This window comes from Hippopotamus amphibius, chromosome 2 (genome assembly GCF_030028045.1).
Source record: "Hippopotamus amphibius kiboko isolate mHipAmp2 chromosome 2, mHipAmp2.hap2, whole genome shotgun sequence".
Lineage (NCBI taxonomy): Eukaryota > Metazoa > Chordata > Mammalia > Artiodactyla > Hippopotamidae > Hippopotamus > Hippopotamus amphibius.
In genome coordinates this window covers 172,150,534-172,166,937 of record NC_080187.1, presented here as the reverse complement: position 1 = coordinate 172,166,937, position 16,404 = coordinate 172,150,534, and the positions used below count along the sequence as shown (strand labels likewise).

At 59.6% G+C, this 16,404-nt stretch overlaps 1 protein-coding gene across 1 annotated transcript; it reads right to left on the bottom strand.

Annotated features, from left to right (window-relative positions):
- Positions 1-2,547: 2,547 nt before the first annotated feature.
- Positions 2,548-16,166, bottom strand: ZFHX2 (zinc finger homeobox 2). The gene is made up of 9 exons (XM_057721314.1): positions 14,120-16,166; positions 13,413-13,930; positions 12,632-12,872; positions 11,246-11,320; positions 10,686-10,744; positions 8,956-9,156; positions 8,411-8,537; positions 4,760-8,236; positions 2,548-4,497 (listed from the first exon to the last, which is right to left on the bottom strand). The coding sequence occupies exons 1-9, from the start codon at positions 16,164-16,166 to the stop codon at positions 3,518-3,520; spliced, it is 7,725 nt and encodes a 2,574-aa protein (XP_057577297.1). The 3' UTR covers positions 2,548-3,517.
- Between the last annotated feature and the right edge of the window lie 238 nt (positions 16,167-16,404).

Sequence of the window (16,404 nt, the reverse complement as noted above, 5' to 3'; positions counted from 1 at the left end):
GATTTTCTCATATTGTTCTGCAGACTTTTTTTTTCTCCTAGTTGAGAATTGGGGACCTTAAGCCATCCCCACACGAGCTCTGGTTTCGAGCAAAGACAGCCAAGATCATTTCCACCTGCTCCTCTTGGTACTGACCCTGACAGTAAGTAGGGTGGACCAGAATTTGGATGCTTTAGGACCTGTGTATATCAGAAACCCTGGGCCTTTGCCCCAAGCCATGGAAGACCAATCTTATGAGCCCTTGATTCAGGTTCACTTTAGAGCTGGGGGGAGGGGAGGGTACCACAAGATAGGTGTGGATGTGCCACGCAACACACTGTAACCCAGGCGACTATCATTCACCTCTCCGTGGGGCTGTGCCGACTCAGCCTCTGTCCACAAGAAGCACCACTCACTGCATCTCCAGAGCAGAAGTGCTGCTGCTTAGGACTTGCAGTCCTGGGAAGTGGTTGGGGAGGAATGCTTCCAGCCACTGGGAATATGGAATTGCACACCCTCCAGAAGCACCTTGACTGACCTAAGCCAGCAGTTGGCCAGGCTCTTCTATCCCCCAGATGACAGGGTTTCTGGTAAGGACAGCTACTTAGTCAGCTCCAGTCCACGACTGTGAATGTACGCAGTCTCCATGCCAGGGAATCTGGGTGTAAGAGATTATGTTGAAGGACAAGAGGAGGAGGAATTTGTGCCTCTGTTAACTCCTGGTGAAAATGGTCATCGTTCAAACTAAAGCCAACCTACCCTGGCTGTAAACCCCTGAAACGCATGACACGACACCTCTAAGCAGCTGTGCCAGGTGTTTGCCAAGGTTTTCTTTAAAACGCTTCCTCTTTTTCTCCTGCGTTTTTTTTTTTTTTCCTAATTTTTCTTTGTTTTCAACTTTTATACACAAATCACATTCCCAGAAAGCACAGAGTGAAAAAGCTTCTTTCCTCATACACATGCTGCTAAGAAAATAGTTTTATACACAGAATTTCAACAGGAGAGAGAAAAGGATAAAGAGGGAGGGTGCAAGGGAGGGGTGCACAAGAGATGCTGAGGTGGGGAAAGGTGGGGGCAGCAAGAGCAAACCCACGGTCGGGCAGTTTCACTCCTCTTGCCTGTGTTTGTAACTGGCATTTTTGGCATCAGAATAACTAATTCACCCCACCCCTGATGTGCTAGAGTTGGAGCTTTTCATTTTAGAAATGAATGAGACCGGAAGTGAGATTCACAGAACATATGGGGACTAGGGACTGAGCTGAGTGTTCCCTCCCCTCCTTTCTTTTCCGCACATAAGCCACTGCTTCAGTATTAATATGTTCAAGGAGCAGAGTGACAGAGAGACCCGGAAATCTGAATCCCAGGGCTGGCTGAATTTGTGTGTGTGCGTGTATGAAATGGATAATGGTAGTAGAAACAGCCTGAAGGGAGAGTTTGGAAGGAGACTACCTAGAAAGGTGAGGTCTTAGGGGCAAGGGTTGTAGGAGAAAGTACCTGGAGTACTGGGAGATTTTTGCAGGCTTTTCTTTGCTAAAACACCTGCTTTTCTACCCAGTGCCACTGTAGCTGGGCTTTGGGGTTGCCACAGGTACTTGATGCTTACCCAAATAACAAGGTTAGAGGTGGGAAACCCTCTTCTAGCACATTCCTCATCTGTTGGTTCCCTTGGTGATCTCACTCTATGAAAGATTTGCCTTGTGCTTCAGTCATCTCCTTGCCCACCCATCCCCTCAGCTGTCATCAGCTCTAGATGCCATAAACCGCATGGGGAGGCCCTGACTCCTTTGGATGGGGGTACCTCCAGCAGCTGCTGCTTCCTGGAGGAGGTGGGCCAGGCTGGAGGAAGCAGGGGCAGAGGATGGGGTGGTGTGGGAAGAACACAGATGGGGAATAAGGTTCCCCACAAAGGCAAAAAGGGTCAAGAAGTGCCAGAAATCTGAAGGGGGCAGCAGGAAGGGAACAGGAGGAGAGGTTTGTGAAAGAACTGAATCAGAGGAGATGGTGGCAGCTACATGAAAGGGAAGTGTACCCAAGATTCAGAAACCAAACTGCCTGGTCCAGTCCACTCCTTTCCTCCTGAGACGGCCAAGCTACTTTCAGTGACAATGACTTTTGTAACTCACAGCTGAGAATGAGGGGATGTTACCTGTCCTGATAAATACCCAATTCAGGGGGCAAGGATGGGTCTCTCTCCAGCCTCCAGGCTATTCTCCCCATTACCAGCTCCTGCTTCTGAGGCTGGGCTCAGCCAGGGCAGGGCTGCACTGCTGTTAGTCTCGCGGACCACTGTACCCAAGCAAGGACTTAAAAGTTAAAAGCCATTTGATCTTCCAGAGACAAGGTGGTTCAGAGACCCGTGAACCCTTAAAATGGGACAGGGTGGGGAGTGACACAAACAGGAAAAAAAACCACTTGTTTGATGGGAGAGTTTTCAGGCTCTTTTTTTTTTTTTCCTTGTGTTTTCCAAGTTTGTTTTTCAGTAGTTCATTCCTCTGGTCTCTCCATCTCTCTCTCCCACACATGTGTGCATGGTCTCTCGCTCTCGCTTTTTTATGTTTTTTTGTTTTTGGTTGTGTGTGTGTTTCAGTTTTTTTAAAAGAACTTTGGATTTGCCGTTGGTGGGCAGCGCCGGTCCCCGAGGCTGGACCCCCACGTGGCAGGGCTGGGACAAGGGGCAGGCCCACGGCTGCTGAGAGGATCTCTGTGTTTAAAGCCTTTGAGAATAAGTTACTGCAGTTCCCAGGGTGCAGGGCGGGGGTTGGCAGAGGGGTTCCTGGCGGCGGCTTCCCCTAGAGTCCAGGCCACAGGGGCTCCCCTGTCAGGTGAGGAGAGGGTGAGGAGGGACGGGTGTAAGGAGAGGGAGCTGGGAGCACTTCTCCCCACCGACCTCCAGTTTGGATAGAGTTTCGTGGGCTCCCTGCCCATCCCAGGCTCCAACCTTGGGAGCCAGCGGAGTATTTGGAAAGTCTGGAAAGTCTGTGAGCGGTATGGTGCTCTAGACAAGGGGGTTAGGAAGGAGGAGGAGGAGTGGCAAAGTTTATTTTCCTTCCCCCTTCCTTGTCATGGGTTTTCTTTTTCCTTTCTTCTTCTTCTTCTTTTTTTTTTTTTTTGGTGTTTTCTCAGTGAGTGGAACAGCATGGGATAACATGTATTTGCCTGTTTATAGGAGTTGGAGGGGTGACTGGGAATTCAGTAGGAAAGATGCTGTAAGGAAGATGAAGCCAAGGATAGGTTTTGTGTCTAGTGGGCAGGGCAGACGTGAATGAATAATCGAGATGGCAAAATGGATGTGTGTGCCCATGAAGACCAAGCGGCAGGGATCTGCGAAGGATCGGTGTGTCTGTGGGGGTGGGGGAGGAGGCAGGGCTCTGCTGGAGGTGGGGTGTGTGAAGCCCACTGAGGGTGGGAATTGAAAGATTCCCGTGAGGTGGGCAGGGCCGAGGGTAGGGTGAGGGATTTGAGTTCCCACCAGACACCCCTTGGGGTAAGAGAAGGAGCCCCAAGGCCCTCCCTTTCCCCCACATCTTGGTTTATCTGTTTATAAAGCTAGAAGTGTAGAGGTAGTAGTCGTTTTTGGGTTGGAGTCCGTGTGAGGTAATCTTGCTTCCTCTTTGGCAAAAGCCACAGCAGCCGTGGCGGCAGTGGCGGTGTTGGTGGCGGTGCCAGGTGGGCCCCCTGGGGGCAGGGCCGCCTTGCGCCTGTGGGCCGAGGAGCGCAGGTGCGAGGCCAGGGCTTCTCGCCCACTCAGCAGCACCTCACATGCCAGGCAGTGGTAGGTGCAGATGGGCACCCGCAGTGGGGGCGGCATGGAGCCCCCGGAGCCCCGCCCAAAGAAGCAGAAGGATCTCTGGTGAGCAGTGGCCGGGGCCTCCCCGTCAAATGCCATCTTGCACTGGCGGCACAGGTAGCGGTGGGTCACATCCACGGTGGAGATGCCAGTGCTGCCTGCCAGCAGCTCGTCGGCCTCCCCGGCCTCCCCCTCCCCCGAAGCAGGCAGCTCAGGTGGCTTTGGAGGGGCTGTGGCTGTGGGCTCGGGGGCCTGGGGCGGTGGCTGGAGGAGGGCGTTGGGGAGCAGTCCGATGAGGGTCTGAGGTATCATGGAGTTCACGGGAAACAGCCCCTTCTTCATGCCACAGAGCTGTTGGAAGTAGGCCCCCTGTAACTGGGGGCCAAAGACAGCTGGTGGTGTGGCCCCCCCCGCAGGGGGCAGTGGGAAGGGCAGGAACTGGCCCCCCAGCAGGGCTGGGACAGTGGCCTTCAATGCTTTGAGGTTCTTGAGGGCGTCAGTGGAGCAGCTGGTGGGGGCCGCAGCTGGCTTTCGCTCACCGGAGACCTCGTCCCCCGAGAGTTCAGGAGGCGGGCCGGGGGCAGGGTCAGCGGTGCCCGCCGTGGAGGTGTTGGTTTGGCTGGGCATAGGTCTCTGAGGGAAGGGGCAGCCTGGGCCAGCAGTCCGGACCACTGTGGTAGCAGGCAGGACTGAGGTGGCAAGGCCGAGGAGGCCTGCGGAGGCTGCAGGGCCTAGGAAGAGGAAGAGAGGAGATGAGCGCTCTCCTGGCGCCGCCGTCCTTCCTGCTGGAGGCCACCTCCAGCCACACATTCACGCATTCCCACCCCCTAGCCTCCCTGCTCCCTTCCCTCTTCTCTGCCCCACCAGCAGGAAACACAGGGAGGTCAGGGAGGAGACTAGAGATGGGGGCGTCAAGAAGGAAAAGGAAGGGCACCGCAGCACATCAGAGGGAGATGCCCTCTGAAGTCCACCTTCTCCCTACCTCTCACTCACCTGAACTGAAAGGAGCTAAGCTGCCCAGCGGGGGCTGAGCCAGAGCTGGGCCGGACAAGAGGACTGGGGCCAGGCGCGGCAGAGCCGGGGCAGCCCCGAGGGGCACAGAGGCGGGTGTGGTGGCAGGTGGAGCCTTGGGAGCTGGGGGTGCCTCTGGTGCCGGCGCCAAGTCGTAGCACTTGCTTTCACTCTTCAGCTGGGCCCGGACTGCCTCCTTGAGCTTGGCCAGGTGCTGGCGGGAAAAGAGATGGCCTCGGCAGGAGACGTAGAAGTCATACTTGATGTCACAGTAGGGGCAGTCGGTGCGCTGGGCTCCCAAGGGGCCCTCGCTGCTGCCCCCAGCCCCACCAGCTGCTGCCCCCTGCAGCTTGGCCTTCTTTTCCTTGGCACGCGCGTTCTGGAACCAGACCTGGATGACTCTCTTGGGCAGCCCAATCTCCTCCCCCAGCACCTCGCACTCCTGCATGGTGGGCGTGCGGTAGGCTTCGTAGCAGGCTTTCATGATCTTCAGCTGCAGGCTGCTCATCTGGGTCCTGTAGCGCCGCTGCCCCATTCCCTCTGGAACCCCAGCCCCGCCTCCTGGGCCCCCACTGGTCCCTCCAGCCCCAGGGGACTCCGGTTCAGCCAGGCTGGAAGCCGACGAATCACTTAAATCCCCTGCAGCTGGGCTGCAAGCCTCACTCTCTGGGGAAGCTTTAGACGGTTCCTCCGGGCCCTCGTCCTCACTGGGCGGAGGGGGAGGTGGGAGAGGTAGAGGTGGCTCTGGTGTTGGAGTTGGGGCCTCTTTCCCAGGGGGCAGGAAAGGCAGGGGCCCGGCAGCAGGGGTGACTGTGGGGTAGGGAAAAGCAGGTGCTTCCCTCTTTGGGGCCTCCCTCCCAGCCCCATCATCCACCTTGCCCAGCAAGAGGTTGAACTTGGGGAAGGGGGCAGGGCTGGGTGTGATGGGGGCCTTGACTGCCGGATTGGGCACTCCCCCGGGGGTGCTTCGAAACTGGCCCTTCCTCTCCCGGGCCCTGGTGTTCTGGAACCAGACCTGCACCACTCGCTTTTTGAGGCCCACCTCCTCGGAGATGCAGTCGAGCATCTTGCGCGTCGGGTTGGAGTCCTGCATGTACCAGCGGTACAGGACCTCCAGCTGCTCGGGCAGGATGGTGGTGCGCAGGCGCTTATCCCTGGGGGGCTCACCCTCCCCGCCGCCCCCTGCCTCGCTGCCCGTGGGAGACAGGCTACCGTCCTCGTGCTTCCGTTTGAGGGGTGGCCCTGGCACTGGCGGAGCGCCTGCCACCAGGGGGTTTCTCTCCCCAAACACCAGCAAGGGCAGGTCTAGGAGGTGGGGGGCAGTGCTGGGCTGCACAGACGGCAGGAAGTGGAGCCGGCGGTGACTGGTCAGGAGGTCCTGGCTGGGGAAGGACGTGGCGCACTGGTCACAGGTATGGACGGGGGAAGGTGAGGGAGGGGCCCTCCCTTCAGGCTCTTTGCCTCCTGGCTTGGTGGCCTCTGCTTGGCTCGGCTCTTGCCTCTCTGAAGGTTCTGGGGATGGACACTCAGGCCCTGCTGGGGATTCCGGGCCCTGTTCCTCCTCTGCGTCTTCCTCCTCTCCCTCTTCCTCCTCTTCCCCTCTCTCAGCCTCTCCCTCCTCCTCTTCAGGAGGCTGGTCGTTGTAGCATTTCTTGAGGTGCCGCACCAGGTCAAAAACACAGGAGAAGGTAGCATGGCAGCGCCTGCAGCCGGAGGCTCCTCCGGTGCCTCCTCCACTGGGCACAGGCCCACCTTCGCTGGCATTTTTGCGAGCTTTCTGGCGGGCATTCTGGAACCACACCACCACCACACGGCTAGCCAGGCCCAAGAGACTTGCGAGCCGCTCCACTTCTCCGTCTTTGGGGTAGGCGCTGGTCTCAAAGAAAGACTGCAGGGCTTGGGTCTGGAACTCTGTGAACTTGGTTCTGGAGAAGCGGCGGCCTGCAGGCACTAGGGGAGGAGGATGCCCTCTGGAGCCTTCTTCCTCCTCTGGGGGCCAACGTCCTCCTGTCCGGCCTCGCTCCTCAGGGGGACGGGTCCCCCCTGCCTCAGGCTCTGGGACCAGGAAAGGTGGGCCCAGTTGGGGAGCAGGCAAATCCAAAGACCCATCAGGAGGTTTGGGGGACTCTGCAGGGGGCGGGTAGAGGCTATCATAGCTCTTTCGAAACTGAGCAGCATATCGGCTCAGGGCCTCGAAGGGCAGAAAGCGGCGGTGAACGTGCTCCTCGTGCGTCTTGAGGATGAGCATGTTGGAGAAGAGTTTCCCACAGGCCCCGCAGGCCAGCTTGTCCCCACCCCCGAGGGCCTCTGGCGGGGGCGGGGTTGGGGGAGGGGGCACAGCCTGCTTCCCTTCATTGTACTGGATCACAAGCTCAAAGCCGAAGTTTTCCAGAAGGGCTTTGGCTGCAGTGCGGGCTGCCTCGGTGGTCGTGGGGTTGGGGGGTGAGGTGGGCCCTGTCTCACTCCCCTCTTCTGCCACGGGGGGCCGCGCCCACTCTGGCTCAGCCAGCTCGGCCTTAGGGGCTGGGGGCGGGAGAGGAGGGGCGGCGGCTGGCAGGGACAGCAGGGGTGCAGGCCCAGCCAGTGCCAGCTTGGGCCCTACCTTGAGGTCATGGAGGTAGAAGGGCAGGAGGAGCTGCTGCTGCTGGAGCTTGAGCAGTGATTCGGGCACCAGAGGGAAGGGGGGCAGGACTGGTGGGGTGAAGAGGGGGGCTGGGAATCGGGGCAAGTCCAAGGGCGGCGGGGGAGGGGTCAGGAAAGGCATCCCAGATACGAAGCCACCAGGGTCAGGGCCCTTCTTCTCAGGGCCCACCTCCCCGTCAGTCTCGCCTTCCTTGGGCTCTTCTGGGCCACGCTCCGGCCCCTCGGCCTTGGCATCCGTCTTGGCTCCCCTCGAGCGCGTCTGGTGCAGGACGGAGCGCATGTGTATCTCCAGGGTGGAGCTCTGGTTGTAGGAGACGCGGCAGACCGTGCACTTAAAGGGCTTGTCTGTGGCAGCGGTGGTGGCAGGCGCTGCACCAGCTTCTCCGCGGGCGGGGCCGGAGGGGTCAATGGCAGCCTTCTTCATCTTGTGCAGGTGGGAGACTGAGTTATAATGAACCAGGAGGATGTTCTTCTGCGTGAAGGACTCCTTACACACGGTGCACTTGTAGGGCCGGGCAGGGTCGAGAAACTTGTCCAGGGCAAAGTTGGTGGTCTTCCGATAGGTCAGAGAGGGGCGAGAGTCAGCTGGAGCCGGCTCTGCTGGGCGGGGCTCCCCGCCGGCCCCCTCTTCCTCCTCAGCCGTGGTGGGTAGAGGAGCTCCTTCTTCAGCATGGGCATCAGGCCGAGGGGCTGGAGACGGGGCTGGAGAAGGGGGCTGCTCAGGGCTTCCCATGGGCTTGTCTGGGGCCTCAGCTGAGGGCAGGGGCGGCTCAGGAAGAGGGCCAGGGCTGGCTTCCGCGGTCAGGTGAGGGCCTTCTAGGGGAGAGAGGGGGGGTGCAATGAGAAGGGAAGCCTGTCTAAGTCAGACCCCACCCACTCAATATCTAGGGCAACTCATCCTTGCCTCAGTTGTCTTCAGACCTTCTTGGTTCGAGGAACCCAGGTCCCCTCTTGCCTGCCACCTTGGGAGGCCTGCCATCCCATCCTTACCTGCTTCTTGGTCTCTGCTGGGCGCAAGCTCTGGCCCGGGAGCACGGGGCTCTGGGCCGTCCCCCAGAGGGCTTAGAGCGGGCCCAGGCAGCACTTTGGTTGTCAAGGTCATCTCTACAGTTGTGGCCTGCAGTGGAAGAGATCCCAGTGACTTCCCGCCACCCCCCCGCCACCCCAGACCTCCCAGCTCTGCATCTGTGTCCATGCCCAGCCCCGGCTCCAGGCTCCTCTGTGGACAGACCTCCCGCCTGACTCCTTCTTCCCCACGGAGGAGAGGGCCTGCGCTGCCGCCTCTCTTGGCCGGCAGCCCTGCCTGCTGTGCAGCAGCTCCTCTCGGGACCCGACGGCGCTTCTTCACCAGCGAGCAGAGGCTGCTGGACAGGTTTGGCTCTGAGGTTCCCTCCAGCTCTAAACTCCACCTTCCAGTCCCCGCAAAGCCACTTCCCTCAGCACGCCCTCCCCAGCACACACAGCTGCCCAGCTGCCCGGACACCACCGCCTCTGCCTCCCCTCCTGCCTGCGCCCTCCCCCCAGCCTGTACGCACCACAAGCAGCAGCCTCTCCACGCACTCAGGCACCACGTTGTGGAGGTGGCTGAGGTGGAAGTGCAGGGCAGGCCGGCCCACCAGCTGTTCCTGGCACAGTGGGCACCGGTACTTGGGCTGCACGGCGTGCTGGGAGAGCGCGTGGGCCCTCACCTGGTCAGACTCTGGGCTCAGGAAACTGCAATAGGGACAGCAGAACACCTGGGGGCACACAGGCGGTGGGGGCGGTGTCAGGGAGGGGTGGGGCCCACCATCACTCGGGCCTGGGGTTCCCAGACGCGGCCTTGTCTTGTTCCCCCCCACCCCCACCCCCGCTCCTGATGGAGGAGGAGCCCCAGTCCTGAAAGCTGGCTCCTCCCTCACGTCCCTCAGATGGGGACAGAGGCCTAGGCTGGGCTGCCATTGCCTGCCTTCTGTGTGCTGCGCTCTCCCTCCATCCTGGCTTCTCTCTTTCCCTGTCTCTGCTGCCCCACTCAGTTCTCCAGCTGGCAGGATGGCCCCGTGCCTGCCTCCTCTGAGGAGCTGTCTTTCCTTACCTGCCCCCAGCCTGCCTGTATCTCCTCTGTGAAATGCCTCCCCTTCCCTCTGGCATTCCCTGGACCCAGAGGCTCCTGGATCCCTGCCCACTCTGCCTCCCCGAGGCCCCTGGACTCAGCGGGGCGCTCCCCACCTGTCCGCCCAGCAGCCGGCTCATGCTCCCTCAGAGGCTCAGCAGCTCCCACTTTCTTTGCCTTCCTTTTTCTCCCCTCCCCTTTTTAATGTAAACAGACACCACAGCTCCCCCAGCGGCCCAGGAAAATTCTGGCCCAGCTCCGTCGGTGCATTCCCGCCCACACCTCCAGAGGGTGGGGCTGGGGAGCCGCGGGTCGGGCGGGGAGGCCCCTCTGCTTCCGCCCGCGTCACCTGACTGCCTGACCTCCAGCCTGCACTTCTGTCAGCCTGCGCTTCCTCTCCCGTTGCCTGTGCAGTTGGTCCAGGCCCGCATGGCAGGGAGGGGATGGCCATACAAAAAGGGTATCCAGACGCTCATCTTAAGGCACATAGCCCTGGGAGCAGCTATCTGGAACAGGAGTTAGGAGGCAGGCGAGCTGAGGACCTAAGCCGTTTACTGCAGCGGTTTGCAGTAATAACATACACGGCATCTTGCAGTCCATTCTGGAGAGCTGGGAGGCATGGGGTGGCACCTCAAGACGAGAGGCTGGGAATCCCCTCAGAATCAACCCTTTTAGGCCACAGAGCTAAGCTACTCCAGGGCCCTGCCTAGGTCAGGCACTCAGAGACTTGCAGAGCTTGCTGTCTGGGAGGATCCTCTGGGTCAGTTCCTCTACCCTCAGGAAGGAGGTGCCAGGGCAGTTCCTCCCAGGCTCAGGGATCTCCATAGGAGATGAACGTCACATCTTGTCTTTCTGCTCCCAACAGGAATAAAGAGCTGGGCAGCAGCTAGTGTTTTATTTTTGCCTTTCTCTTTTCATTTCATCTCGCTCTGTGCTCCACCCCTCAGGGCCAGCATGGCTGGTGCTCATATCTGGTAACTGGACCTAGGTGCAATTTCTGAAATGTTGTATTTGGAGTGACAAAAGTCACAAGCATGTCAAAATTAGGTCTACCTTTGGGCTGAAATCTCCTGTCTGTAAAGATCTACTAATTAGAAGTTCAGCCTTGAGAATGTGAGGAGATCTCAGTAAAATTAGACACCCTGCCCAGGTCTTCCCAGTTACCCCAGTTCTGACCGTGGTCTGGTTGGCACTGTCTCCAGGAGGGCCAGTCTTGTTCTCTGCCTCTTCAGAAGCTGAAGATGAAAGGAGAGATTAAGAGACTCTGACAGCCCTCCCTCTTCCTCTCATAGACCCCTGGCCCTTAAGATCACCTGATTTGTAGCAGAGGCCTTCCAAGGTAGGGGGTGGGCTCTGGGGAAAGGAAAAAAGGGCAGGAAAGTACAGAGTTGCACTCAGCACAGGGAGGGGAGCTTGGCAGGGCTGACCCCAGGTAAGCAGGATGGCGAGAGGGCAAAAGCACCCAGCTTTCTGTGGCTCCACCTCCCTCCCCTCTGATGAGCCCTTTCTTTTGAGCGCTTCAGCTCCTTCCACACAGGAGGCCTTGCTGGTGTCTGGATTACCACAAGGTCCTTTGAGCACCTCAGAAAAATGTATTGGGTTGGCCAAAAAGTCCAGGTTTTCCCGTAAGATGTTACGGAAAAACCCAGATGAACTTTTTGGCAGCCCAACATGAGGCTTGTGGGGAGTGAGGAGGGCAAAGGATGGAGAAATAATGGAGCATATGAGCAACTCACCCAATTGTTCTGTCTTATTCTGGGCATCTTTCTCAGGGGTGGGTGGCTCAGTTAAGGGGGTGATAGGAGCCTTCCCTGTGTAGGATGAAGGGAGAGTCAACTTAAAAGGATGAAGCATCAGAGAAGGGAGGACATAGGAAGGAGAGGCAGCAGGACCAGCAGCCAGGCAGTGCAGGAGAAGGTGGACAGGTGAACCAATAGGCAGGAGAGGACAAAAAGCCGCCAAAAAGAAATACAGAGGATAAGGGGGGCAAATTATAGCGTTAGAACTGGTAGGACCTAAGAAGTCATCTCTGAGAGTCTGGCCCCATCATTTAAAGATGAGGGAGCAAGTCCAGCAGCAGGTGACAGAAACAGGACCAAACCCAGCTCCCTCTCTTGACTGATCCTGGAAGCAGGGAGCCCAGAAATATCGAGTGAGGGATGCGGAAGACGGAAGGTGAGGTTGGAAGGAAGCAGCTGTGGGGAGCAGGAGGTGGCAGGTCTAGCTGGGAGAGGAGATTACCACTCAAGCAAGAATTGACAGATGTGTAGGAATTTATTTTCGGTGGCGGCCTAATTAAAGTGTTAAAGTTCCTTAACTCCATTCAGCCCTGCGCCAGGATCGTTAGCTATTGATCTGGGCCCCTCCGGCACTTAACTCCAGCCAGCGTATTGGCAATTCAATTAGCACCAGTCAATGCTGCCTGTTCCTGGTTCCTGCTGCCCCTGCCCTCACCCTCACCCACTGCTGGCCTCTGCAAAGCCCGGACGCCTGTGCCCACCTCTCACAGCCCCTTCCAGGCTCTTCTGCAACCTCTGGATCAGTGGTGCCTGGTGGGCTGTTCCTGGTCTCTCTCGTACAACCTCAGTTGCCTAAGGGGGACCCTAAGCCCAGCCTTCAGGCTGAAGACCTCCTAGGAGACAGGAAGAGGCTGGGGAGCTCATCAAGGGCTTCCCGTCCGCTGCCTTTGGGCCATGCCCCCAGCTCCCACCTCCTTCTGACAAGTCCTGGCCCAGCCCAAAGCTGATTTCTATTCTTTTTCCATTTTTCTCCCTTCCTGACCAGCTCCTGCCGCCCCCACCCCAGCACTGCCAGCACACCAGTCACTACTCAGAATCACTGGGTGGTTCCTTCTCACCTCCCTTCCTGCTCTACTTCTCCACCCAGCAAAATCCCTCTTCTTCTCTGCCTCCTCCTCCAACAGCCTCTTATTCCGCACTTCCCTCGGCTGCCCCAATGTTCCTGAAAGCCAGTTTCAGCATCCCTTCACAGCGCCTTTCCTCTTGCTCTGGACTGCGCACAGACCCATTTCTCGTCCCCGTGCCACCTTCTCCTGGGCCCCCAGCTCCCGCCCTGGCTGCCCTCCCCACCCAGCTCTTCCTCTCCAGTCCCCTCTTCCTTACCGGGAGGCCGGAGCTGCCCATGGCTGAAGCTCAGCATGCTCTGAAGAGCAGAGAGCCCCTCGTCAGCCGCGGGGCTGCTCTGTAGCAGCTGCAGGCGCCGCTGGGCCTGGGCATCGCGGTGGGCAGGTGTGCGCAGGTGCTGCAGCACAGCCAGGCGGGAGGGCGTCTCCCAGGCGCACAGCAGGCAGCGGAACAGCCCCAGCTCTGTCCCCGCCGCTGCCCCCTCCAACTCCAGCAGAAACTGGAAGCACCAAAGACGCTGCTAAGGCCTGGAAGGACGGACACCCCCAGGTCCCAGGGGGCTCCTTTGCCTGCCCCAGGGGAGTCTGACCAGGAGCACCCTCACATCCCTTCCTCCCTCTTGGGCCCTCCTTTTCCTTCCTTCGGCCACCTGAGTGCGACTGCCTCACCCCCCCTCCCCCAATCCTGGACTCCCTCTTAGTATATGAGTGGAATCTGGTTCCATCCTCTTGAACTTCTGGTGACAAGATGGACTGAGCAGACAGAGAACCCTCCTCCTAGCCCCAAACACCAGAAAAGTTGAATAAACTACTGGAGTCACTTGGTCAAGAGTCCACCATCCTTTGGTCTTTCTCCACGTCTGTCTCCAAATAGCTTCTACCCTAGCACCCTTGCTTTTTTCCTCCGATCCCACCCTGGTGGGTTTTTACATCGCCTTCCCAGTCTGCATCTCCTTGTCCCACCCCTGTGCCCTTTCTCTCTCCCCCCCGGGCTCTGTGCTATGCCCTTCAAATCCCAGACCCTTCCCACCCCCTCTCACCTTATAGATCTGGCTGTTTTCTTCGTGGGCTGCCCCCCGGGCGTGCAGCTGCATCTTCTCTTTGCTGTTGGACTCAAAGTCACAGATGTTGCAGCGCAGGTGCAGAGGTGGGACAGACCCATAAGGAGCCCCATCTCCCAGGGGCCCTGGGGAGGGGGTGCCCATGGCCCCGCCCCCCTCCCTCAGGTGGGCTGCCAGCTGGTACTTCTGAGAGTGTTTGTCGGTCTTGAGGTGGAGTTGGAAGTTGGCCTTGAGCTGGGTGCCATAGCAGCAGAGCTTGCAGCGGTGGGTGTCACCAGCCACCTCCTTCCACTCGGCCTCCGGGAGGCTCCGGCCCACGCTGCAGTGGTAGAGCAGCAGCTCCAGGCTGTCCGTGCTGAAGGCCTGGCACACGAGGCATCGGAACACCTTCAGGGATGGGCTGTCATCTGGGGGCGGCGAGGTGGGCAGCCCGTCGGATAAGGAGCCCAGGAGCTGACTTTGAGGCAGGTGGGCATCCGGGGAGGGGCTGCCAGGGGCTAGGGGACAGAGACAGGTTAGTGGTCCCAGGAAGGAATAGGACAGGGTCAGCTTGCTGTGTGGGAAGGAAGGGGTGTGTGCTGGGGGACCTTGGGTTACCTAAGTGGGGGGCTGGCCCTTGGGAGAAAGCAGGGAATGGAGTTTGGCCCTGAGGAAGGGAAAAAGAGGAGAGCGCCCAGGGAACTTACCAGGTGTGGGGAACTTGCGGGCAGGTGCTCCGAGGTGGTGGAAGCCATTGAGAAGCAGCTGGGCTTCCAGGGACTTGTCTGGCCTCAGCCCAGGGCCAGGCAAGGGAGGCTGAGGCTGCCCTAGGGCCTGTGGCCCGAAGTACTGGAAGAGGTCAGGGGGGGTGGCAGAGGCAGCCCCTGTTGGGGGAGGGGGGCTCGGCCCCACCAGCCCCGGTGGCAGGCCCAGCGGGAGTCCCTGGTGCAGCAGGAGAACATTCTGCATGTGCTTCTCCGAGGTCATGTGGATGCGCAGGTTGCGGGAGATGTTGGTCTCATAGCTGCACACCTTGCACTGCCAGGACGATTTGGCCTTGGGCTCCTTCTCCCCTGCAGGGGGCGGGAGCGCTGCCTCTGGAGGGCTCCCCTGCCCCCCAGGCCCCGCCTGGAAGCCCTGCAGGTTGGCCAGGTGCTTGTCGGACTGCATGTGGATGCTGAGGTTGCCCTTGGTGGTGGTGGAGTAGTTGCAGACGTCGCAGCGGTAGGGCTTGTAGCCGCAGTTGTAGCTCTCCCCCCGGGCGAGGCGGGGGTGGGCGCCCCCAGCACTGCAGTAGCTGCAGTGACTGTTGCTCTCAGGGTGCTTCTCCCGCATGTGCACATCCAGGGTCTGCTGGTACTTATAGTGCCAGTTGCACTTGGGACACTTGAGCGTCTTGCAGGCGTTGCGCGCGTGTAGCAGAGACATGTGGCTGGACAGGCTGAGGCTCTGGAAGGCTGCAGGGGCTGGGCTGTAGTCGTCAGCTAGGCGGTAGGGCTGGGGCGGGTCACCGGGGCCTTCGGGGGAGCCCACTGAAGCAGGGAGAGTGCCCCCCTCCTTGGAGGTGGGTGAGCTTTGGTTGAGGGGGGGGCAGAGCCCTCCATCCTCCTCTTGCCCCTCGGGGAACCACTCTGGCCCTGCCTCGCCTGCCGATGTTGGCGATTCTTTGGCTTGGGTTGGGCTGGGGTCCCAGGTGGCTGGGGTTGTCAGGAGGGAGGGTGGGCTGAGGGCCATGACTTCTTCCACGGGCAGGACAGGGCTGTGGGCTTCTGCCGCAGGTGGGCCGTCCTCGGTCTGAGCTGCACTGGCCTCCATGTTCACGGTGCTGCTGTGGTCAAGGGGCATTTCTAAAGGGGGATGAGCAGGCGGTTTTGGTTCCAGGAAGCTTAGGAGGGCCACGCAGCCCTCGTCCCCCTCCCGGAGCATGGCTGGGTTGCCCGGCAGGCCCTGGTGTTGAGCAGCGGTTAGCTTTACCCCATGAGACTGTGTGTGACCCACAAAGGCCTGGGGCCTGCTGAAACCCAGGCGGCACAGGAGGCAGAGCCAGAAGAGTGCCCTGGGGTCTCCTCCCCTGCTCCCCATGGGGCCATCTTTGGGATCTCCGGGTGGATTTGGAGCCAGCTGGTAGCTCCAGAAGGCTCCATCCCTTCCCTCACAGGTGGCCGGAGATGGCGTTGAGGTATCGTGGGACAGAATTTGGTCAGAAGAGCTAAAGCCTTGGATTAGGTCAAAGCCATGTTGGATGTGAAGGGCAGTGAGGTGTACAGGGGGTGGGTGGGCAAGGAGGGGCAGGCCGGGCCCCTCCTCGACGCCTGCCTCACCCCAGGGGAAGCCCTTTGGTAACGGGAGTTCACTGCCACCTGGCAGGGACAACTTGGCCACTAGGCAGGCCTCACCGCCAGCTGTGAAGAATAAGTGGTCACTTAGGTCCACAGGAGGGAGCCCTCCTCCTTCCTCCTCCTGCTTCTTGTCCTCTTCCACCCCCAGGTCCTTTGGCGGGAAGCCACCACAGCCAGTATCCTCTTGAGGCTCCCCTATCTCCTTTGGTGGGACGAGGCCACAGCCTGACTCCAGGGGCTGCCCCCCTGGCTCGGAGGACCTCATGCTCTCAGAGGCGGAGGGGGCAGCAGGGGGATCTTTGGTGACAGGATCAGAGGGGGTGCTGGGGGAGAAGGTGTCCGGAGGCGGGGACGGGGCATCGTGCCCAGGGGAGGGGGTGGTGCCAGCGGTAGAGGACGCGTTAAGGGTGGCCATGGCAGACGGAGGAGAGCGGGGGGTTCATTTCAGCGGGACAGCCAGGACCCTGCGGGGGAGACATGGAGAGAGTGGAGCTGGGAGGTGGCAGAGGAGACATCCGATCAGGCAGTTGATTCTCCAGATGCTCCAGCCCCGCCCTCTTCCCTGAGCACTGGATTCAAGGACGCATTTGCCAACCTGAAGCTTCATTACATTAGCATCTAACAGACTTCAAACTGAACATGTGCAAAATCTG